General features: G+C 46.1%; 1 protein-coding gene across 1 annotated transcript; it reads right to left on the reverse strand.

The window, feature by feature from the left end:
• Positions 1 to 435: 435 nt before the first annotated feature.
• On the reverse strand, positions 436 to 13,966 carry LOC115458692 (semaphorin-5B-like; the record flags this gene model as incomplete). The annotated part of the gene is made up of 3 exons (XM_030188520.1): positions 436 to 661; positions 6,665 to 6,812; positions 13,823 to 13,966. Coding segments are annotated over 3 exons (518 nt in total), but the record flags the coding sequence as incomplete, so codon positions are not given.
• Between the last annotated feature and the right edge of the window lie 11,862 nt (positions 13,967 to 25,828).

Here is a 25,828-nt window from a genome sequence, read left to right on the forward strand (position 1 = left end):
AAAGCCAGGGCTTTTTTTGAGGGGGTACTTGGGGGTACCGGCACCTTTTCCACTGTCTGCTAAAATTGACCCATGGGCCCCAAGTTTTAGTGAAAGAGCTCAGGCTCTACACACCAATTCTGCCTCGTCATAGATTCTGTGACTGGTTGCAGAGGGCCTGGCTATTGTGGGATGAGTCCATCAGTGATCACCTCACCCATGAAGGGTGGCCTTAGCATTTGAGTACCAGCACCTTTTTTGCTAGTAAAAACACACTAAATACAGCAGTCTGACTTCTGAAGGTGAGGATCCTGGGATTTGATTTAGTGATTATCTGACCCCAGCTTGAGGATTCCACCATGAAGAAACTACTCCTTTAGAAATGGGCAAATTAATAAGGTCCTTCTAGGTCAGGTATTGTTGCTAAATACAGCATCTAGGAACACAAGGACGTACAATCTGTTTCACAAACTGCAGAGCCGTCGTTCGGACAAAACCGGGTCTCTGTCTTCTTCTTCCCAAACTGCAGTTCATGGGGATCAGTCAGCGCAGCCCGGCAAGTATAACGGAAGCGCTGCTCTTGTCGTGCACCGCTCTGTGTGACGTTGACAGGCATCCAGGGAGTCCACGGTGTGTTTCTCCTGACTTCTGGACAGGTCTCTGGGTTACAAGTTTTATATTCCTGTGTGAAACATGTGAGTTTAAGAAGTGTTTATTTATTTATTTATGCACACTTATACCCCACTTTTTTCCACATGCATGCGGACTCAAAGTGGCTTACAATGTACCGATGAGGCGATCGCCAGACCAGTGGATGTACAATTACAATGACATAAAATAGGATAGAAGGAACTGGGAAAGAAGAAAGTGGGAAAGGGTATTAGAGACTAAAAAGGTCCACGGACATGTTGTTAGGATGGACTTTAGATAGCATATGGCAGTTCTGAAGTTTGAACTCTAATGTGAAGAACAGCCCAATAGGCGCATCGTGAGTTCAAGAGACTGGGTTATGGAACACAGCACCTCCACTGCTATGGCTGTCTCTGTCTACAGTGTGTCTCCATCTATATATACATGACCAGCATCACTTCCTACCTGTCGTTGGCCGATGTATTCAAATACGGAATGATCAAAGCCCTTAAGACATTTCTTTTTAAGAAATTTTATTAATTCATAGTAACCAGTGATGTAGCCACAGGTGGGCCTGGGTGGGCCGGGGCCCACCCACTTAGGGCTCAGGCCCACCCAACAGTAGCACACATTTAGCGGTAGCTGGTGGGGATCCCAAGCTCCACCAGCTGAAGACTTCCCCCTGATGGTAATGAAAACGCTTCTCTCCACAATACTGGCACCTGTGCATGCTCAGTTTTCAGTGCATTACTGCCGCAGACTTCCAAGGTGGAAAGAAATGTTTTCCCACCAGCTGAGATATTTGTTTGATGGGGGAGAACCCTTGGTGCCACTCACTTCTTGCCTAGGCCCACCCAAAATCTGTTTTCTGGCTACGCCCCTTGGTAACTGAGTTTTTTTGGAAATTATTGTATAACTAGTAAAAAAGGCCCGTTTCTGACACAAATGAAATGGGCACTAGCAAAGTTTTCCTCAGAGTGTGTATGTTTGAAAGAGTGTATGTGAGAGTGACTGTGTGTGAGAGAGAGCATGAATGTCCGAGTGTGTGTGTGTGTGTGAGAGAGAGAGAGTGAGTCTGGGTGCGCGTGTGTCTGTGAGAGAGAGAGTGTGTGTGAGAATGAGAGTGTGTGCAAGTGCGTACAGTGGTGGAAATAAGTATTTGATCCCTTGCTGATTTTGTAAGTTTGCCCACTGACAAAGACATGAGCAGCCCATAATTGAAGGGTAGGTTATTGGTAACAGTGAGAGATAGCACATCACAAATTAAATCCGGAAAATCACATTGTGGAAAGTATATGAATTTATTTGCATTCTGCAGAGGGAAATAAGTATTTAATCCCTCTGGCAAACAAGACCTAATACTTGGTGGCAAAACCCTTGTTGGCAAGCACAGCGGTCAGACGTCTTCTGTAGTTGATGATGAGGTTTGCACACATGTCAGGAGGAATTTTGGTCCACTCCTCTTTGCAGATCATCTCTAAATCATTAAGAGTTCTGGGCTGTCGCTTGGCAACTCACAGCTTCAGCTCCCTCCATAAGTTTTCAATGGGATTAAGGTCTGGTGACTGGCTAGGCCACTCCATGACCCTAATGTGCTTCTTCCTGAGCCACTCCTTTGTTGCCTTGGCTGTATGTTTTGGGTCATTGTCGTGCTGGAAGACCCAGCCACGACCCATTTTTAAGGCCCTGGCGGAGGGAAGGAGGTTGTCACTCAGAATTGTACGGTACATGGCCCCATCCATTCTCCCATTGATGCGGTGAAGTAGTCCTGTGCCCTTAGCAGAGAAACACCCCCAAAACATAACATTTCCACCTCCATGCTTGACAGTGGGGACGGTGTTCTTTGGGTCATAGGCAGCATTTCTCTTCCTCCAAACACGGCGAGTTGAGTTCATGCCAAAGAGCTCAATTTTTGTCTCATCTGACCACAGCACCTTCTCCCAATCACTCTCGGCATCATCCAGGTGTTCACTGGCAAACTTCAGACGGGCCGTCACATGTGCCTTCCGGAGCAGGGGGACCTTGCGGGCACTGCAGGATTGCAATCCGTTATGTCGTAATGTGTTACCAATGGTTTTCGTGGTGACAGTGGTCCCAGCTGCCTTGAGATCATTGACAAGTTCCCCCCTTGTAGTTGTAGGCTGATTTCTAACCTTCCTCATGATCAAGGATACCCCACGAGGTGAGATTTTGCGTGGAGCCCCAGATCTTTGTCGATTGACAGTCATTTTGTACTTCTTCCATTTTCTTACTATGGCACCAACAGTTGTCTCCTTCTCGCCCAGCGTCTTCCTGATGGTTTTGTAGCCCATTCCAGCCTTGTGCAGGTGTATGATCTTGTCCCTGACATCCTTAGACAGCTCCTTGCTCTTGGCCATTTTGTAGAGGTTAGAGTCTGACTGATTCACTGAGTCTGTGGACAGGTGTCTTTCATACAGGTGACCATTGCCGACAGCTGTCTGTCATGCAGGTAACGAGTTGATTTGGAGCATCTACCTGGTCTGTAGGGGCCAGATCTCTTACTGGTTGGTGGGGGATCAAATACTTATTTCCCTCTGCAGAATGCAAATAAATTCATATACTTTCCACAATGTGATTTTCCGGATTTAATTTGTGATGTGCTATCTCTCACTGTTACCAATAACCTACCCTTCAATTATGGGCTGCTCATGTCTTTGTCAGTGGGCAAACTTACAAAATCAGCAAGGGATCAAATACTTATTTCCACCACTGTATGTGAGACACAGTGTGAGAGACAGAGAGTGTGTTTCACACAGATACAGTGTGTGTGTGAGAGAGAGAGAGAGAGAGAGAGAGAGAGAGAGAGAGAGTGTGTGACACAGACTCTCTGTGAGACTGAGTGTATGAGACCAAGAGAGTGTGTGACACATAGAGAGTGAATGTGATACAGTGTGAGACATAGAGTGTGTGAGAGTGAGAGAGAGAGTGTGTGTGTGTGTGTGTGAGAGAGAGTGTGTGTGTAACAGATACCTCCCCCCCTCTCTGGTGTCAGGCCCCCCCCCCTCTCTCTCTGGTGTCTGATTGTTACTGTGCAGGACGCTGAGCTCTGGCTGTGCTTCAAGGAACTGACCAATCCTATTTAATAGAATGCACCTCCAACATTCTGAAGCCGAGAAACCTCGTGTGGTTGGTCACTTCTGCTTGTGACGAACCCGGAAGTACGTGATGTCAATTCAGGAGATGGATACAGAGAGCAGGAATGCCTCAGCCATGCAGTCAGCTTCAGAATGTTGGAGGTGCCTTTTATTATATAGGAAAGGAACTGACCAATCCTATTCAATAGAATGCACCTCCAACATTCTGAAGCCAAGAAACCTCATGTGGTTGGTCACTTCTGCTTGTGACGAACCCGGAAGTATGTGATGTCAATTCAGGAGATGGATACAGAGAGAAGGAATGCCTCAGCCATGCAGTCAGCTTCAGAATGTTGGAGGTGCGTTTTATTATATAGGATTTGGTTTAAATATTGTAATTCCTGATGTTTGTTCAGTTTTTGTCTGTTACCCACAGTGAACTTTGTGGTATTTTGTGGGTTATAAGACTGTAGTAGTAATAAAAATAATAATAATAATCTAAGTTGTACCAGAGACAGTGGAAGTGAAATGATCCACAAGGAGCATCTGCAGAAAGAGCAATTCCTCCACTCCCTATATGTGACTACACTGCAGCGGCATAGTCAGGAAATGTTTTACAAGGGGTGCATCTCTTGCACGCCCACCCAGTGGCGTACCAAGGGGGGGGGGCGGTGGGGGCAGTCCGCCCCAGGTGCACGCTGCTGGGGGGTACCGCGCGCCTGTTGGCCGAGTCCGCTCGTTCCCTCCCTGTTGCTCCCACTGCGCGGAACAGGTTACTTCCTGTTATGGGGCAGAGGGAGCAACAGGGAACGAGCGGACTCAGAGCCAACAGGCGCGCGGCACCCCCCCTCCAGCAGGTAAAAATGCACCCGGGGGGGGGGTGTAATTTTGCCGGGGGGGGGGGGGCCACGCTGCACCCGGGGGGGGGGGCGCATCGGCGATCCGCCCCGGGTGTCAGCCAGTCTAGGAACGCCACTGCACCCACCCCCCACCCCCCGTACCTTAAAATCATGTATGCTGCAGTCTTCGCCTGGGCAGTGGCAATAGCACTCATAGGCTGCCTGTGGCCTGCTCCAAGACTTCCTCTCCGAATTGTCCTGCCCCTTCTGACACAACTTCCTATTTTGTGATGGGTGGGACTGTTCAGAGAGGAAGTCCCAGTGCAGGCTGCAGGCAGGCTATGAGTGCCGCTGCCCAAGAGAAGACTGCAGCCTTTTAGATGATTTTTTAGGTACGGGTGGAGGGGTGGGGGGCCAGGTCTGACAAGGGGTGCGTATGCAACACACGTACCTTGTGGAAATACGCCACTGCTACACTGTTCGTTTTTCATTTTTATTACACATGTTCTGTGATTGTTCTCAACATTAATACAATATCATAGTGAAAGTTCAAATCAAGGGATTTATGCGTGCAACCCCCACCCCCCCTCCGATATTCAAACCTATTTAACCAGCCAGACATTACTGCTGACTGGTTAAATAACATACTGGCGCCTTTAGATAACAGGTTATCTTCCGCTAAATAGCTATATCGCGCGACATAGCCAGTTAGGTGAGGATATTCAGTGCCTAACCCTCTTTGTGTTGCAGGCATATCTTTAACCGCTAAAATGTTAACCTGTTAGCGCTGAACAGTGGCATAGCCACGGGGGAGGGGGAGACACCTTGGGAGCCTGGGATGGCGGGGGTCCCCGAGCCCTGCCAGCAGAAGCCTTTCTCCAGTGCTGTTCACCGTCGCGCTGCCTGGCCTGCTCTCCCCCTCCCCCACCCCCGTGCACGCATGCTCGGTTTTCGTGAAACTGAGCATATGTGAAGTTTCGCGCATGCTCAATTTCATTAAAACCGAGCATGCGAGCCACTGGGGGGGGTAGAAGCTGGGCAGGTGGTGTGGTAGCAAACCGCTCTGGAGGAAGGCTTCTGGGCTTGGGGACCCCCATCAGCCCAGGTATGTGAGGTTGGTGTGGGGGGTGGGGAGCAGCAGGTAGGTGGGGCAAAATGTGACCCCCCCCCCCCCCCACTACTTTGGGCTCAGGCCCTCCTCAAAGTTGAGATCTGGCTACATGCCTGGCACTGAATATCAGCTTAACCAATTAACTTTTTAGCGGCTACAAAAAATCCAGATATTGAATGCAGGTCGCTGGAAATGGCCCGGCACTGAATATATGGACAATACTGACGGCGGACAGCAAAAGTGCTGCCCTCTGCTGACTGAATATCGGGCCCTAAGCTTACAGAATATCGCCTAAGTGCAATTACATGTATAACTACAAATTACCATCAATTAACGCCACTTAAGAGCTATTATTGGTACTTAAGTCTAATTAGCACCTAATTTAGCAATTAAATTCGGCAAATAACTGGCACTATTCTATAACTTGCACGCCCAAAGTTGCATGCTAGTCGGAAATTTGGGCGCACAGCTTTATAGAATCTTGGGGTTAATGTGCAAATTAACACATCTGTTTAGCGCACCAGAGCGGTAACTGTTACTGTTCTGGCGTAACAGTTAACTAACTAATTAGAACATGCAATACAGAACTTGTCCTTGCGGTAATTGCAGTGGACGTACTGAGCACCTTCCCAATACTTACAGCTCAGCCTTTGCACTTCCCTGTGCTTTGCAGCTAAGGCATGGTAAGTGATGCTAAAAAATGTGTATCACTTCTCAGCCTGATCAGTTTACGAGAACAGAAATTCTACATTAGGTGATATTCCATTATAAGACACTATTTTAACGTTATCTTTATAGTCTAACATTTTTTTTCAAATATACATTTTTTTTAATGCACCTGGCACCACAAATGGAAATATTGCCCCAAATATCACTGGAAGCTTCTTAATTTTTGGCACACCATTTTTCCTCCCAAGAGGCAGAAGGTGGTCCCTTTTGAAAAACAGGCATCAATGAGTGAAGAGATGCAGGACAATTTCCGACGTACGATAACCTAGAACATAACATACCGTTGCACACCCAGGGCAGGTGTTGCCATTCTCACAGGACCTCTGCCGTGAATGGATCCCGCTGCCACAGTTGGCACTGCATTTGCTCCACGGGCCCCATGATGACCAAAATATTGGCAATGGACAGGGAATGTTTTCATTGCAGAAGCTGAAAATAAATCATTCTGTGTTTGAAAATATTACAGTCCTTATCCTATGAGGCTCACTGGGCTAATGGCTCATTCCTTATCTACGTGCAACAAAGAGGCCCAACACTGACGGATAAACCCCTTCCCTGTACATAGCAAGACCAGGTAGCTCAAGGAATGCTTGCTGTCCCTAGGGCTGAAGGAACCCTTCCTTCTAGGTCTGCATGCTCAGTACTGCTCATTGGCTAGTGAGATCAATGTACAGTACTGCCTGCCCATTGGCTGGTGAGATCAATGTACAGTACTGCTCATTGGCTGGTGAGATCAGTGTACAGTACTGCCTGCTCATTGGCTGGTGAGATCAACGTACAGTACTGCTCATTGGCTGGTGAGATCACGGTTGCCAGGTGGGCGGTTTTCCCACCCAATTGGGTAGGTTTCCGCGACCGGCTGCGGGGAAATTTTGACGGCTATGGGCTGCGGGAAATTGGACTGCTTTTTCACGGCCGCGGTGTGGGTTTGGGCGGTTTTCCAGGGCTTCTATTGGCCCAATAGAAGCCCCACAGAGGCGGGGTTAATGACGTCGGGGGCGGAGTTGACGTCGGAGGTTACGTCAGGGGCGGGGTTAATGATGTCGGAGGAACGTCGGAGGCGGGGTTAAAGACATCGGAGGCAGGGTTAAAGACGTCGGGGGCAGGGTTTGACTTTGTGTGGGTTTTGGGTGGGTTTGGGGTTGGTTTTGGGTGGGGAAAATGTTTTCAACCTGGCAACCTTGGGTGAGATCAATGTACAGTACTGCTCATTGGCTGGTGAGATCAGTGTACCGTACTGCCTGCTCATTGGCTGGTGGGATCAACGTACAGTACTGCTCACTGGCTGGTGAGATCAACGTACAGTACTGCTCACTAGCTGGTGAGATCAGTGTACAGTACTGCCTACTCATTGGCTAGTGAGATCAATGTACAGTACTGCTCATTGGCTGGTGAGATCAGTGTACCGTACTGCCTGCTCATTGGCTGGTGGGATCAACGTACAGTACTGCTCACTGGCTGGTGAGATCAACGTACAGTACTGCTCACTGGCTGGTGAGATCAGTGTACAGTACTGCCTACTCATTGGCTAGTGAGATCAATGTACAGTACTGCTCATTGGCTGGTGAGATCAGTGTACAGTACTGCCTGCTCATTGGCTGATGAGATCAACGTACAGTACTGCTGATTGGCTGGTGAGATGATCAATGTACAGTACTGCTGATTGGCTGGTGAGATGATCAATGTACAGTACTGCTCATTGGCTGGTGAGATCAATGTACAGTACTGCTCATTGGCTGGTGAGGGCTGCCATACTTTAGGCAGTCACCTTTCCTCACACCCTGGACCTGAGCTCATCACCTCTAGTGTGCCCAGGTTGAACTCATCCCCCAAAGATAGAGCCCCCACACCACAGTGTGGCACACCAATCCTTCTGTACAAAACTACATGGAGGAGCTGAACCATCCCAAGCATATCCTCCAGCTGGAACCAAATGATTACATTCCGCATTCTGATCATTTATACTATTTGATGGTATTCTAGTAGCAAAAAAACCCCCAGAGTCATAGATCTAATTTTTTGAGGCAGTTTTATCACAGCTCTCTTTCAAGATAAGAAAATCAGAAGTGACAGGAAGTCATGAAAACCGTGTAGCAGCATCCATTCATCATGTACCCATATCTTCTCAGGGCCAGACCCAGGGAAGAAAAACATCTGCATTCCAGTACAAATATCGGAACCGAGAGTAACAAGTACAACAAGGCATTAATTGCAGAACCTTTCAGCATGTGTTACCTGTCTTGAATGAACACCATCTTGCTAACCCAGCAGGTTTGTTGCTCAGTCTGAGAGGTAAATTGACTTACAGACTCCTCAAAGCGGCTCCGTTATTCTGTTCCTCTCTGCTGTTACTCTTTGTACAGTTCTATCTTCTCCAAAACCAGTTTTCATTTCTCATTAATTTCCCTTATCGTTATTCTATTAGTCTGGAGCTTCCCAAACTGGTCCTGGTGACCCTACAGCCAGCCGGGTTTTAAGAAGTGGCATCACTAAGCAAAAGTATTTGGGGTGGGGGGGAGGGGCACAGGGGAGGCAATGCAGGTATCGGGGGGGGGGGGGGGGGGGAGATAAGAGAAAGTGACATTTCTGCACATCACAGCTCTCCCCTTCCCTATCTTTAAATTAGCTATAAAAGATACTTTAAGTCCCAAAAGGCCTAAGGAACCCCTTTATCAAGTTTCAGCCACACAGAGAATAAGTATTATTTGATAGCACCATTCAATGAATTCTTCCATCCAGTACTTCCCTCGCCCTTAATTGTCTTGTCTGTCTGTATTTTTAGATTGTAAGCTCTATAGAGCAGGGACTGTCTCTTTGTGTCAGGTGTTCAGCGTTGCGTGCGTCTGGTAGCGCTATACAAATGCTAATAATAATAATAATAATATATAAAGGATACTGGTAGGGCACCCCGACATAATAGCCCGGTCAAAATAGCCTTGTAACAAAATAGCCTTCGACAAAATGTGCCCTAACAAATTGAGCAGAAAAGCCTCGGGGCAGGTACCAGAAAACAAAATCTCGCCATTCTGCACAAACCATATTTTTGGAGTGGTTTTACCACCCTTTGACACCCCCATAGCAACAGTGAATACACGTGATGATTCTTCATGAGTTGTTACACTAAGAGAAACTTTTACCACTGAGTTCCCGTGTCTCATGACCAGAAAACTGTAGTCACAAACAAGTGATAGGGGAAAGAACCACCTACATCAGGGGTTCTGAACTCAGTCCTCGGGACACACCAAACCAGGTAGGTTTTCAGACGACCTCCAATGAATATGCACAAGTTGTAGCTGCATACAATGGAGGTAGTACATGCAAATCTCTTCATGCATATTCATTATGGAGTAGCCTGAAAGCCTGACTGGCTAGGTGTGTCTCAAGGACTGGGCTGAGAATCACTGACCTACATGCAAGTAATAAGCTCTTATGCACTGCCTTACATAAGATGTACAAACACAGCTACTAAAGAGCAATAAACAAAACTTCGTAAAAGCTCCCTCGCAGTGCACCGGAGCTCTGAATGTGGTCTCTCGAATGGCCAGTTCTTGGATATTACAACAAGCTTGTAATGCGGAGATTGGGTGGCGACACCGGTAATAAAAGCCTGAGTATCTGCAACACAACAAAACCAAAGATCGTAATGGACACACCCCTACTCCCCTCTTCCTCCCTAAGTTCCCCTAAATTTCCACCATACATGAACCTTATTCTACCACAATAACACCTTGTATTTGTTCATACCGGAACCGGCGAACGCCATCACGGTACTATGTAAGCCACACTGAGCCTGCAAATAGGTGGGAAAATGTGGGATACAACTGTAACAAATAAATAAATAAATAAATGGGAAGCGAAACCGGTGCTGGGCAGACTTCTATGGTCTACGCCCTGATCGTGACTGAATAGATATGGATGGGCTTCAGTGTAAATTTTAAGGGGTGTCGAAGTTAGCTTCATAACTTTTAGTACAAGAAGAGTGCTGGGCAGACTTCTACGTCTGTGCCCTGAGAATGGAAAGGACAAATCAAACTCGGGTATACATATAAAGTATGGCATACCATGCAAAATGAGTTTATCTTGTTGGGCAGACTGGGTGGACCGTACAGGTCTTTATCTGCCATCATTTACTATGTTACTAGCAGGCTAATTTTTGAAAGAGAAGGGCGCCCATCTTTCGACACAAATCGGGAGATGGGCGTCCTTCTTCTAGGGTCGCCCAAATCGGCATAATCAAAAGCCGATTTTGGGCGCCCTCAACTGCTTTCCGTAGCGGGGACAACCAAAGTTCACGGGGGCGTGTCGGAAGCATAGTGAAGGCGGGACTGGGGCGTGCTTAACACATGGGCATCCTCGGCTGATAATGGAAAAAAGAAGGGCGTCCCTGACGAACACTTGGACAACTTTACTTGATCCTTTTTTTTAATGACCAAGCCACAAAAATGTGCCCTAAATGACCAGATGACCACCGGAGGGAATTGGGGATGACCTCCTCTTACTCCCCCAGTGGTCACTAATCCCTTCCCACCCTATTAAAAAATTTTTTTTTAAATATTTTTTTCCAGCCTCAAATATCATACCCAGCTCCATGACAGCAGTATGCAGGTCCCTGGAGCAGTTTTAGTGGGTATAGTGCACTTCAGGTAGCTGGACCCAGGCCCATCCCCCCCTACCTGTTACACTTGTGGTGGTAAATGTGAGCCCTCTAAAACCCACCACAAACCCACTGCACCCACATCTAGGTGCCACCCTTCATCCCTAAGGGCTATGGTAGTGGTGTACAGTTGTGGGGAGTGGGTTTTTGGGGGGCTCAGCACACAAGGTAATGGAGCTATGCACCTGGGAGCAATTTCTGAAGTCCACTGCAGTGCCCCCTAGGGTGCCCGGTTGGTGTCCTGGCATGTCAAGGGGACTAGTGCACTACGAATGCTGGCTCCTCCCATGACCAAATGGCTTGGATTTGGTCGTTTCTGAGATGGGCGTCCTCGGATTCCATTATCGCCGAAAATCGGGGACAACCATCTCTAAGGATGACCATCTCTAAGGTTGACCTAAATTTCTCGATTTGGGCGTCCCTGACTGTATTATCGAAACGAAAGATAGACACCCATCTTGTTTCGATGATGGTTTCCCCGCCCCTTCGCTGGGACATCCTGCGAGGACGTCCTCAGGAAAACTTGGGCACCCCTTTCGATTATGCCCCTCCACGTATGCTCTGCATTTAGGTATTTTTAAATTAATTAACCATCATTTTTAAAACTCTCTCCCTCTCAGCTCTTTTATTCTCCAACATTTTATATTCAATTTTACACCTGTTATTTTGGTCTTTTGACTGGGTAGATGGATATTTATAAAATGTCACAGACTGGTGTTACAGTGTGCATATTTATAAAGTACAGTTACTTGGTAATTTATAACTCTGAGAATTGTACTTTCGTTATTCTCAACCTATTCTTGGAATGCTTTTGTGCTTTATGCTTAGCTGGGCTCCCCTTATTCCAAATGAATACCCTATCACAAGGCACACACTGGAACAAAATGTGTTCTAGTCATGTCTTAGAAACTGCTCTAGTTCCTAATGTAGCAGATTCTTCATCTTCAGCAGATTTCCAATGCTGCCCAAGCAGTTTTCTCTGGCTTTGTTATCTCCCAGATTGGCTCCATAAATCTGTGCCATTAGCTGCAAATCTGTCAAGCACTTAGCTAAGACCATTAGGAGAATTTGGCCAAAGACGTGGCCTCACAGGGTCTCTAAATTCATCTCAAGCATATTTGTTATAGATAGGCAATCGATCCGCAAGCTCCAAGATGGAAATGATAAAAGCAGATCAGTGATAGATATATATAGACTTTTATTCATGCAAATAGCAATCTCCTTGCATCGCCCGTCGCTGGCCGTGTTTCGCCCAAAAAGGGCTGCCTCAGGGGCTACAAACCAGTAGATTAAATTAAAAACAACGAATTAATTACTACTACTATTTAGCATTTATAAAGTGCTACAAAGCATACGCAGCGCTGTACTTGTTTATTGATTTTATATTATACCTGTTTTTATTTTTTAATTAATTTGTTGTTTTTAATTTAATCTACTGTTTTGTAGCCCCTGAGGCAGCCCTTTTTGGGCGAAACACAGCCAGTGTCGGGCGATGCAAGGAGATTGCTATTTGCACAAATAAAAGTCTATATATATCTATCACTGATCTGATTTTATCATTTCCATATTTGCTATAGATATCCTGAAAATCTGACTGGCCGTGGGGTCACCAGGGCAGGTTTGGGAACCCAGCAGCAACCATATTGGCCCTACGGAAAACCAGATTTTTTGCTGGCTGTGATACCTCTTACTGGATAATGCGACCACCAGGCACAGATGATGATCCACATGACTTTTCCAGGTCACACAGGCAGAACCATCCTGAGGGGGATGGTGAACGGGCTCATCTTTTGGGGGCACAAGGCTTCAATATCACGTCACCCCATTCCAGTGCTATCCTTTGCTCTTCCTCTCCCCCCATGCATCCATTCTGTGATCCATTTCCCCTTCCTTTCTTCCAGCAGAAGGAAAATAACACTTCTTAAGCACATCTGCTGATTCCTCTATTGGCTTCAGTGTGTCAAACACATATATATGCAGTGCTCTTCCACTGCTGGCAGAAAGCATAGCAGAGGAACAGAGTCTGGGCTGAAGAAAAGGTGGAGGGCAGAAAAGTGTGTATGCATAAGGGGAAGATGGGTGCTGAACCCTGCTCTTTCTCCACATCAGCCCTGCACACAAGTCCTTAAATTAGGAAGCATTTGTAAAATTGTTCTGTGTGCTCATAAAAGCCCATCTTTTTAACAAATAAGATACATGCACTGGCGTTCCTTGGTCAGCTGCCACCGGGGGCGGATTGCCACTGTGCACTCCCCCTCCCGGGTTCAGCACGACACACCCCCAGGTGCACACGACACCCCCTGGCACATCACCTCCAAGCCCACCCACCCCCCCATGGTGCATTCTTCTTACCTGCTGGGGTGCTGGGAGCAGCCGTGTGGCTGTCGGCTCCGATGGTTCCCTGCTCCCTTTGCCCTAGAACAGGAAGTAACAGCAGAGGAAGCAGGGAATCAGCAGAGCCAGCAGCCGTGTGGCTGCTCCCTGCACCCCTCCTGCAGCGTGCACCAGGGGCAGAACGCCCCCACCGCCCGCCCTCGGTACGCCACTGGATACATGTACTTCTTCTCTCTAGAGGTCATGCCCTAGCTGTTCTACATCGGATATATCAAAGCAAGACTAACTATGTTCAATATGAATCAGTGGAGAAGCATTCTAATTAGCCTATTACCAGGAATGCAGGTTGAACTTTCAGAAGAGTAACTGCTTCTTTCTGCTCCAGAATGGAAGAACTAAAGGAAACAAGAAGGATTATCATAAAGACAACTTTTGACTGGATCATACTTACCGTTCCTCTCTGCTCTGGCCTACACAAACTCTGCCCCCAAACCTGGGGGCCGGATTACTGCATGATCGCTGCCGGACCTGGAAGCCAATTCCACAACTTGTACTGCATTGGGCCCATGAGGACCATGGTGTCCACGCTCCATTTCTGTGGAAGTAGGGAAAAATGAGTGGCTCTTTTAGAAATGTCCCTTTTTTGCCCATCTTGGCTTTGCCAAATCCAAGAATGTTGAATCAATATGCAGTGACAACAGCTAAGTCTAGTCAGTAAGTCAGCCTAGAAACCATATCAAGTGGTTCATTTTCCATTGGTCTTTCCCTTTCCGAGAGTAAATACTAGTGTTGGGCAATAGGTTTCTCCTTTATCCTCACTGTTCCATGCCATGTTCCACCTTGTCTGGTCATAGCAGAGGTGAAATGACTATTGTATACCAAGTCACCAAACTAGCAGCAGTACAATTACATTGCCAAATGCAACCTCTCCCTAGACCAGCCCCTGGTCATCATCACATTCTATAATTTGGCATCTAATGTTAGATGCCAAATGCGTGCATATGTTATAGATCAGTTCAATGCAGGAATTCATTTCCCCTTGAACTGAGGTTGATTTCAGAGTACTTGAAATTTCCAAAATTGTTTAAAAAACATTTATTTTCCATATATCTGAGTAAAGTTGTTAAAAACATATTTATTTTCTATATATTTGAATTGATGCTGGATGTTCTTTAATCTTAGTATATTGCTCATCTGTGTAGGAAGATGTTACATTTTAGGGCTAGTTGAAATAGTCTATGATGAATTTTATAGCTTATTCTGTATATGTATTTATTTATTTATTTAAACCACTTTTAACCCATTTATAAACTAAGCGGTATCCATACAAACATGCGTACTAAAATACAAAAATAACAAAATACATTTTCATTAACATACATGACATGAAGAGCTGCCATTACAAAGTCTCCAAACCTGCATTGCCTATCAGAAAAAAGCTTGCACAAAAAGCTGTGTTTTAACAGTCTCTTAAATTGTTGAATACTAGTGCTTCTATGCAACTGACCGGGCAAGGCATTGCACATAAGCGTTCCTGCAATTGAAAAAGCTGTACTCACCCAATGCGGACTACTGCAATAGTATCATCATTGGTTGCAAAGCCCACATTCTAAAAAAACTCCAAACCGCCCAAAACACGGCAGCCAGACTCATTTTCGGTAAATCACGATTCGAAAGTGCAACACCTCTCCGGGAAAAACTCCACTGGCTCCCCATTAAAGAAGGAATACACTTCAAAGTCCACACACTGATCCACAAGATCCTCCACGGAGCATCTCCAAGTTACATGACCAACCTAATCGACCTTCCAGCCAGGAACAGGTCCAAATCCTCGCGAACATATCTCAATCTTCACCTGCCTAATTGCAAAGGTCTCAAATACAAAACCTACTATGCATCCAACTTCTCAGTTTTAGGCAGTCAGCTCTGGAACGCCATACCAAGATTCATCCGAACTACAACCGAACTTCTAAGCTTCCGAAAGCTGCTGAAAACATACCTCTTCAAACAAGCCTATCCAAACAAGCCAACTTAAGTTACGACTCTAACCCACACCACTAACATTAAACATACCTCAATCCTTCCCCTATATCTCTTCCTTTTACCCTTCTCTACACAACTGTATTATCTAAGTGACACTTTTTACCCATACATTGTATTACCTCTTTGATACTTTGTACCCTCAAATTGTGTTATCCCTGTGATACTCTGTACCTATACATTGTAAGCCGCACTGAGCCTGCTATCGAGCGGGAAAGAGCGGGGTAGAAATGCTATAAATAAATAAATGCTCGGGTAGTTACACAATGCACAGAATATACCAAATACAAAATTCAAAGATTTAGTAAAATCAGTTCTTAAAGACCTTCCAGATGAAAACAGAAAGTCTTTTTAACAAGAACCACTTGATAAATGAGAGTTAAAACCTTATACTAGCAACCAGTGAAGTTGTTTCAACATTGGTGTTATATGTTCACGTTTAGAGATGCCAGCAACCAATCTAGCAGCTGCATTCTGTACTATGTGTAATGCTTAAAGCCCATACTCCGGAACACCCAAGTAGAAAGAGTTACAGTAATCTACTTTTGGCAAAACCATCACTTGAATAACACTCCTAAAGTCAACTGGACATAACATAGGTTTTAAATGAAACGACATCTGCAGTTGATGAAAGGCTGACTGAGCCACAAGCACAATTTCACCTTTCGTTGATAGCTCAGAACACAAAATCACAACCAATATCTTTATCTCCTTTCATACTGGTACATCAATTTCTCCCACACGAATAGCCGAAGGCCAACAATCATCCATTACTCTTCCTACAATAAAAATGTCATATTTCCCCACATTCAAAGTCAACTTATTAGTTGTCATCCATTTTACAAATCTCATTCATATAAGAAGTCAATCACACAGATAACTCCTCAACTAATGATTCTGATACTTCACACAATGGGACCATATAAATATTAAACAGGAGCGCAGACAAAACTGACCCTGTGGAACCCCTCTCAACACAGGAATGGATTTAGAGACCCCCTCCATCACTTTGCACAAATAAAGCACGGTCTGACAAATAGGAAGGAGGCAAACCAATCACATACCTTACCTGCTATTCCCAACTTCCGTAACCTTGCCAATAATATAGACCCATCAATAGAGTCAAAAGCAGATGACACATCCAAAGAAATCAGACAAAAAACATTGATTTCTATCCACCTCACTCCTCAAAGTATCAACAGTAGAAATGAATAATGTCTCCACACTTTGGGCCTTTCCAAATCCATATTGAAATTTGTGCAAACAATCATTCACATCCACAAAGTCTTCAAGTTGTTGCAAAACTGCCTTCTCAATTACATTCCCCAAAAAAGGGACCACAGAAATAGATCTATAACTACACATACTATCAGAATCTAATTTATCATTTTATAGCAACATTTTTAACAGTAGCTTGCTTACAAACAACTGGAAGCTCACCCTCTATAACAGACCTATTCATAATATATGTCAAATGTAAAGCGATTTTATCTGCCATTTGACAAATGACTCCAGACAAACAAGGATCTGACAACGATCATTCAGGTGTAATCATAGAAACCATTCTTATCATCTCCTGAACTCTAACCTCCTCAAACTCAACCCATTTAGATGCCACAACCTGCGAATCCTGATATTTCTCTTGATTTTCACAATCACCCACCCTCCTCTCCAGTGCAACCATCTTATCCATCAATAAAATCTGATTAAGCTATAGCATCAGGCCCAGTCTTCATACGTTTATCATCATATCCATTGACCAAGTACTTCCCTGTACAATACAACTCCTGTGGTCTATTCAAAGCCCCCGGCACCCGCTTCCTAAAATAGTCATTTCTCATCCACTCACACATTTGTAACTATCATAATCGTCTGCATCATAAGATTTCCTCCATTTCCTCTCAGCCTGCCTTAATTCTCTTCTGACTTGCCTAACTGGTTCAGTTCTCCATGGGCATGGTGTATAATCACTCCTTCCTACCACCTTTTCATAGGTTTCACCACATTTAGAGCTGGCCTAGTCTCTTTTATATTGTAATCTGCATTGATCCAGAATATGGTTTGTAGTGGAATATAAATGTTATTGTATTATTATATCAGTGGGGTCAATAATTGGCAGTTACGCATGCAAGCACTAGGCACCATTCTATAACGTATACGCCAAAGTTGCTCACTGTGTAACTGCGAGGGGGGCGTACATGTGGGTGGAGCACAGGCAGGTCTGTTATAGAATCAGTGCTATGCAAGGAGGTTTAATTGACAGGAGATGGCATCACATGACAAGACTGAAGCCATAGCCACCATCTTGATACACTCAAACCAAAGCAACCTATTGGTCCATGCCAAGCCATGCATAGGCAATCCTTATCTCTAATAAGCGTTTGCTATTGTTTTGGGTGACTCAATATGGCAGTAAGCGCCGCCTACTGGCTTCAGGCCAGATAATGGGCCAAGCAAGCTCCCGCAGTCTCCTGTCAATTAAACCTCCTTGGTGCTATGTACACACCTACATCTTGCCACTAAGTTATGGACTTGCTCCCATGTTGTGAGAAAAATGGGATTTTCCAAGTCATATGCAGAAGACACATCTGGGGTAATACTCAAAGCCATGTGCTTGGAGAACGGCCGCTGTTAACAAGTTAAATGGTTTAGTTGGACTTTTCCACGACTCACAGACCCTCTCAGCACTATTTTGAATAGTACCGGGGCAGTCCGTAGGCAGAGCTGGGTGGAGTTCACAGTTATCCGATTAGTGGTGATATTCAATTAGCTAACTGGATAACTACTTTTATTTATTTATTTATTTATTGCATTTGTATCCCACGTTTTCCCACCTCTTTGCAGGCTCAATGTGGCTTACAATACATCATGGATACTGGAAATAAGAAGAGGATATACATTTGGTTTTACAGAAGGATTTTGGGTTACATGGTCATGAATATAAGATAGTGGTATTGCAGAAGACATTTACAAACATTAGGAATACAAGACAGTGGTATAGCAGAAGACATTATAAGACATTAGACGCGTTACAACGTTTCTGGGTATATTTAGAGGTTGTTACATGTTTGATCTCAATATTGCTGTTATCCAGAAAGTGGCGTCAGTCACCACTGAATCCGGATATTTAGCACTGGCCACTGGTAGTGAATAAGTCAGGCGCAGCATCCATCATTTAAAAAAAAAAAAAAAAACAGTGATTGTCCAGGCTGAATATTAGCGCGCTTGTTCTTACTAAGATAAATAAAGAACAAAAAGAAAGAGGTGCAGAGAGGTCGCTTCTATTCTAAATCTAAACAAAAACCAGCTGGAAAAGAAGTGAGCTCATGTTTGTCCCTGCAGAGTTGTAATTGTCAATTCTGAGGCACACCAAAAGAAAAGGGATTCAGTTATTTCAGTGGAGGTTTACATTAAAATCATTCATGTCCCCTTTCTGGAATAACTATGTGGAGTAATGATGTCATATTATGTGAAAGTGAACAATAAGACAAGAAGTGATGTGTGTGTGTGTGTTCTGGGAAGGAGACATTCCCCCAGAAGGTGTGGTATTATTATGACAAACAGCTGCATTAATTGAAATGTCCTGCCGCATCAAGTGAAAACGCGGTGGCAGTAAAATACAATTTAACATGATATATTATAGGCTGCCACGCAAACTTAGGAGACAATTCAGAGAGGTCAAGAGAAAGTCAGCCTCCATAAGTAATTATAACCAGGGCTAGAGGAGAAAAGATTCAGGTCTGTAACACGGGGACAGTGGAAAAAGGACAATCCAAGAAAGAAAAATATAACGCTTTTCAGGGATATTTTTTTACTTGTACGTTTTAAGTGAGGAAAATTCTGGCGCTTGCTCTTAGCATTGGGATATGTTTAGAGGATGGGCTGCCCTCCAATTTGAAGGGAACTATATAATACCCTGGACTTGTAATGTAGGCAACTGTTAAGAGTTTGATTCCAGCTGAGGGAGCCCAGCGGGATTCAGGCTGGATTAGAAGCATGGTCCTCACAAGCAATCCTGGGGTAGGAAGGAAGAGGAGGAGAATCCCCTCTCCCTACCCACTCCTCTCCCAGCATCCCTCCCTTCCTCATGGCTCATAAACAGAACACCAAAAAACTAATACAAATACATTTCCAAGTTAAATAATAATCATAAAATAAAATCTAAACAAATCAAAACATATACAATAAATAACATCAAACTGTTATAAAATCCCCCCCCCCCCATACACACACACACACATTCTAGTTTAACTTCATGGATTACAAAAAATTAAAGAGTCAAACCCATTCCAGGCTTCTTAATTTCTAACTATCAGTTATAGATAGAATTTTTCATGCCAATGAAATCAACACTAAAATCTAATATAATAAAACGCACCCTCAACGTTCTGAGGACAACGTTCTATGAAGCCATCTGACGTCACTCCCAGGCTGAAGGGTTCGTGGATTCGTGGTGTGAAGCCTTCAAGCCAGCCAGCCGTCTCTGCCCCGCCCTCGCATCAAACCAAACAAATCCAGAAGCGAAGCGTCAGGGAAGGAGGCGGCGCTCCCGACGTCTAGCCTTCCCTTCGCTGTGTTCCGCCTTCAAAAGAAGTCGGAACACAGCGAAGGAAAAGCTAGACGTCGGGAGCGCCGCCTCCTTCCCTGACGCTTCGCTGCCGGAACCGCCACGGAGGTAAATTTAAAAAGAAGAAAAACAAAACAAAGGGATGCATGGATGCGAAGGGGGGGGCATGGATGCGAAGGGGGGGGGGGGGAGAAGAGGGCGGGCCAGGCTGGGACATGGGAGAGAGAGGAGCATGGAAGGGAGAGAGGGGACTTGCTGGAAAAGGATGAATGGAGGCGGTAAGGGACAGAGGAGCATGGATGGGCATGGATTGGGAGGGCAGGGCTCAGGGAGAGAGGGGAATTGCTGGAAATGGATGAATGGAGGGGGCAGGGGACAGAGCAGCATGGATGGGCATGGATTGGGAGGGCAGGACTCAGGGAGAGAGGGAAATTGCTGGATAGGGATGAATAGAGGGGACAGATGGGCATGGATGGATATGGATTGCAGGGCAGGCCTCAGGGAGAGAGGGCAATTGCTGGATAGGGATGAATGGAGGGGCCAGGTGACAGAGGAGCATGGATGGACATGGATTGGAAGAGCAGTGGGAGGGCAGGACTCAGGGAGAGAGGGGAATTGCTGGATAGGGATGAATAGAGGGGACAGGTGACAGAGGAGCATGGATGGGCATGGATTGGAAGGGCAGGACTCAGGGAGAGGGGAATTGCTGGATAGGGATGAATGGAGGGGACAGATGGGCATGGATGGATATGGATTGCAGGGCAGGCCTCAGGCAGAGAGGGGAATTGCTGGATAGGGATGAATGGAGGGGCCAGGTGACAGAGGAGCATGGATGGCCATGGATTAGAAGGGCAGGACTCAGGGAGAGGGGAATTGCTGGATAGGGATGAATGGAGGGGACAGATGGGCATGGATGGATATGGATTGCAGGGCAGGCCTCAGGCAGAGAGGGGAAATGCTGGATAGGGATGAATGGAGGGGGCAGGTGACAGAGTAACATGGATGGCCATGGATTGGGAGGGCAGGGCTCACACTTTCACTCTGACTCTCAAACAGTCACTCTCACATACACTCTCCCAAACATACACACTCCGAGGAAAACCTTGCTAGCGCCCGTTTCATTTGTGTCAGAAACGGGCCTTTTTTACTAGTGTTCAAATAATTAAAAAGAGGGCCAGGGCCAAGATCAGAGTCTGCTAATACGGATCCCAAGGAAAGGAATAGGAGTCATTGCACAATGTTGACATCTATTTGCAGGATTTAGATTTATGATTACAGAACTCTAGGAGAAGTCCTGGTGCATGCTGCCTCATTGAGGACTGTCACTGCAATGGCTGGACCAAAGTAACTGGGTAGGGGATATAAACTGGGGAAAAGTCCCCAGATAGCTGCGAAGGAAAGCTCGACTTTAGACTTCAACCCTGCGCTTCCCATCATAGCAGCCAGCTCAGTGGGTGCTGTGGATGCTTGAACCCCCCCCCCCCCCTCAAATTGAACAAACCTTTTGGACTATATCCTGGAAGAGGTCATTTCCATTGGGTTTAGCACCCCCAATAATTTTGAAATGTTGGCTCCTATGCTTCCCACATTGCTGTAAAACCAAAGGAGAAGATGGAAACTGATGGGTCACAAAAACAAGAGTGAGCCAATTCAAATATTTTAGGTTGGTACATAGTTTCGGGACCTCACATACGGCAACCATTGGAATTTGGGAAATCCAGCTGACTGCCTCTGTTTACAACAATGCCCTGATGCGTGAGAAGTTTATGATCAAATAATAAAAAGGCAATATGTGTACAGTTAGTGAGGGTTCAATGTGTGGATGATCTAGATCAGTGGTTTCCAGCGTATGTCCATATATACCTGGAGGTCCATGAGACCATTATAGAGGGCCTGCAGAACACAGAGAAAAGTGTTTTCATGCTGCTATAACTCATGCAAGCACAATACAGAGGCTGTTGCAGAGGTGGATAAGGAGTGGCTGTACAGATGGTGGTAGAAGCACTAGCAGCACAGGGGATGGAAGGAGCAGAGTTTTGAAGGGGGGGGGGGGGAGGTTGGAGATGGATGATGAACGAGAGGACATGAAATGAGATTGAAGGGGGGCAGACACAAGAAAAATGTCAGGAAGTATTTTTTCACGGAGAGAGTAGTGGATGCTTGGAATGCCCTCCCGCGGGAGGTGGTGGAAATGAAAACGGTAACGGAATTCAAACATGCGTGGGATAAGCATAAAGGAATCCTGTGCCGAAGGAATGGAACTTCAGGAGCTTAGTCAAGATCGGGAGGTGGGGCTGGTGGTTGGGAGGCGGGGATAGTGCTGGGCAGACTTATACGGTCTGTGCCAGAGCTGGTGGTGGGCAGCGGGACTGGTGGTTGGGAGGCGGGGATAGTGCTGGACAGACTTGTACGGTCTGTGCCAGAGCCGGTGGTTGGGAGGTGGGGATAGTGCTGGGCAGCTGGTGGTGGGAGGCAGGGATAGTGCTGGGCAGACTTATACGGTGTGTACCAGAGCCGGTGGTGGGAAGCGGGACTGGTGGTTGGGAGGCGGGGATAGTGCTGGACAGACTTGTACAGTCTGTGCCAGAGCCGGTGGTTGGGAGGCGGGGCTGGTGGTTGGGAGGCGGGGATAGTGCTGTGCAGACTTATACGGTCTGTGCCTGTGCCAGAGCTGGTGGTTGGGAGGTGGGGCTGGTGGTTGGGAGGCGGGGATAGTGCTGGGCAGACTTATACGGTCTGTGCCCTGAACAGCATAGGTACAAATCAAAGTAGGGTATACACAAAAAGCAGCAAATATGAGTTATCTTGTTGGGCAGACTGGATGGACCGTGCAGGTCTTTTTCTGCCGTCATCTACTATGTTACTATGTATATCAGAAGCAGAAGTGGGAGTGGGAGCAGTAGTAGCAGTTGCGGGAGTGTGATCAGACGAGTGCAGAATCAACAGGTGAGGAGAGAGTGAGATCCCAATGGAGGAAAACTGACTGCTGTGGTCTGGCCGGGAGAGCAGAGACTGCTGCAAACTGGCTAGTGGATGGGGGGGGGGGGGGGGGGGGAAGGCCAGGTGGCGGGGACTGGCTGGAGGGAGACGGAAGGAGAGGCTGGTGGGGACTGGCAGGAGGCCAGAACGAGAGAGGACTGGCTTGGGGTGGGGGGGAAGACAGAGATTGATGGGGAAGAGAAAGACAGGCGAGGACTGACTGGAGGGAGAGAGTGAGAGACTAGTGGGGACTGGTTGGGGGGAGGGATAGAGGGACATAAGAGAGACAGGAGGGGGAAGAGAGATAATGGGCTAATGGGGACAGTTTTGGAACTGAAGGGCTGGAAGGGCGATGGAGATGAACTTGAGGTCTCTGAACATTTTGGAGGTTAATAAAGGGTCCACACAACCAAACATTTTGTGAAGCTCTGGTCTGGGTTACTTCTTGCTAGGCTCTAACTTTCCATGGGTTACTCAACACATTTTGAAGGAAATTCTACAAAAGGGGTGCCTATTAATAGCCTATTCTACAAAAGGAATATAAGTGCCTACCATCCTTTATTGAACATTAAGATAACTAGGTATATATGCAGATATTTATTTATTGCATTTGTACCCCACATTTTCCCACCTTTTTGCAGGCTCGATGTGGCTTACAGAGTATGGAAATGAAAACGTCGTTACATGATTTGAAAAGAAAAAAAAAACCAGTCAATCATAAGCTGAGGTGAAAGAGGAATTCAGATGGAAAGGTGTTAGGTAAGGTCGTGTGAGAGGTGTTTTAGGTGCCTTATGTAGTTTAAGGAATATATGTTTAGGAGTGAGCATTTAAGCCAGCCAAAGAGCTGGTGTAAATTCTTGTGCCCAGACTGAGGAGATGCACGCTCAACTGGTAATATTCTATAAGTTATGTATATAGGTGCAGCTCCGCCCAGACCCCTCCCATGTGAATGCACACCTGCAAAAACAGGTGCCTAATACGCAGCACAATTATTGTTCAGATGCGCTTAAGTGTTCACATCTAATATAATAATTTGCTCCTCCAACATTCCAATGTGTCTCACTGGGATCGTAACCACCTGCTGACATCACTCCTCCAACGTTCTCCTCCAACGTTCCAAGGTTTGTCACTGGGATCGTAACCACCTGCTGACGTCACTCCTCCAACGTTCTCTGTCCCCCCTCCCTCCCAGTTCCATGGGACCCTGGAACTGGGAGGGAGGGACGGAGGGACAGAGGGAGGGGGGACCCTGGAAATGGGAGGGAGGGGGACACTGGAACTCGGAGGGGGGAGGGGGGCCTGGAATTTGGAGGGAGGTGGAGGGGGAAGGGGAGAGATGCTGCACATGGATGGATGGAGGGGGCAGGGCACAAAGGACGTTGCCTGCATATGGATGAACGCAGGGGAGAGAGCATAATGCAGGGGAGGGAGGGGACCCTGAAACTTGGAGGGAAGCAGGGAGGGGACAACCCTGGAACTCGGAGGGAGGGAGGGAGGGGGGACGACGACCCTGGAACTCAGAGGGCGGGAGGGAGGGGGGGACCCTGGAACTGGGAGGGGGGGGGGCCCTGGCACACACTCTCTCTCTCACAGACACACTCGCACCCAGTCTCACTCTCTCTCTGTCACACACACACACTTGCACATTCACTCTCTCTCACACAGTCACTCTCACACACACACTCTCTCTCTCAAACATACACACTCCGAGGAAAACCTTGCTAGCGCCCGTTTCATTTGTGTCAGAAACGAGCCCTTTTTTACTAGTATGCACATAAAGGTCTTGAATACCAGCATTTATGTGCAAACTTTGAGGTGTTTTACTAAAGCTTAGCTCGAGTTATCTGCAGCAGAGCCCGTTTTATGCCTATGGGCCCTGCTGCAGATAACTTGACCTAAGCTTTAGTAAAGACCCCCTTTCTGCCTGAATCTACGCAACGCCTTATAGCATTACCTCCTTTATGTCCAAAAGTGCAAAACAGAGGGAAAAGACCTTTCTAAATAAGGCCCTGTTATGTTACCAAGCAATGATGTCATTAAAACCTCCTTGCTGTGGTTTTACATATGAATGATAATGATGATCCTTTCATTTACCTCACTTATCCTATTTAACGAGCGCTTTCATTTTTAATTTTTTTTTTATAAAGCGTGCTGCTAACGTTTCCAACAGAGGCTGTCTGTATATTTTGGATTGACCGGTTGTGAGTCGGGAGAAATTTAAAACTCAGACATTGTCCCGACAACCCTGTCTATCAGCAGCCCTGCTTTTCTTGCAGTCTCTCTTAGTTGTGCTTCCAGAATATTTTTGAGCGTCTTTCCGCATTTAGATATGGAAGAAGTGCATTTGAAGGGCAGCAGGGAAATGAGAGAGAGGAGAACAGAAAGCTCTCCAGCGTCTGCTATTTTTATTACCGTCTGCCATATTTGACCCAAAGAGATCTCAGAAGCCCAAAGACCAGCCTGTAGGTTTGCTAATTTATGTGCTGTCGATACATATAGTACATTCTCCAAGTATGGGAATATAAAAGTAGAGACATATACTAAGGAATCCAAACTTACACAACGATCATTAAAAAAAACAACAAAAAAAGCAGGTATACACAGAGGTGGGTCCCTATCCCTCAGGTTCTGCAATCTAGAATGAAGCAGAAGAGTGACAGAATATGTCCTGTATTACCTACAACCTTCTTCATGACATGTTACATCAAAATGTGAATAAATGCAAACTACAAAAGCAGAAGCTACCATTTCAATACTCCACTGCATCTGTTACAGCTTTACTCCAGGAGAATTCTGTACCAAAAAAAAAAAGAAAAAATTCTGCAAAATTGATTTGTAATGTGTGTGTGCAGAATTCCCCTATAATAAAG

Source organism: Microcaecilia unicolor, unplaced genomic scaffold, assembly GCF_901765095.1.
Source record: "Microcaecilia unicolor unplaced genomic scaffold, aMicUni1.1, whole genome shotgun sequence".
Taxonomy (NCBI): domain Eukaryota; kingdom Metazoa; phylum Chordata; class Amphibia; order Gymnophiona; family Siphonopidae; genus Microcaecilia; species Microcaecilia unicolor.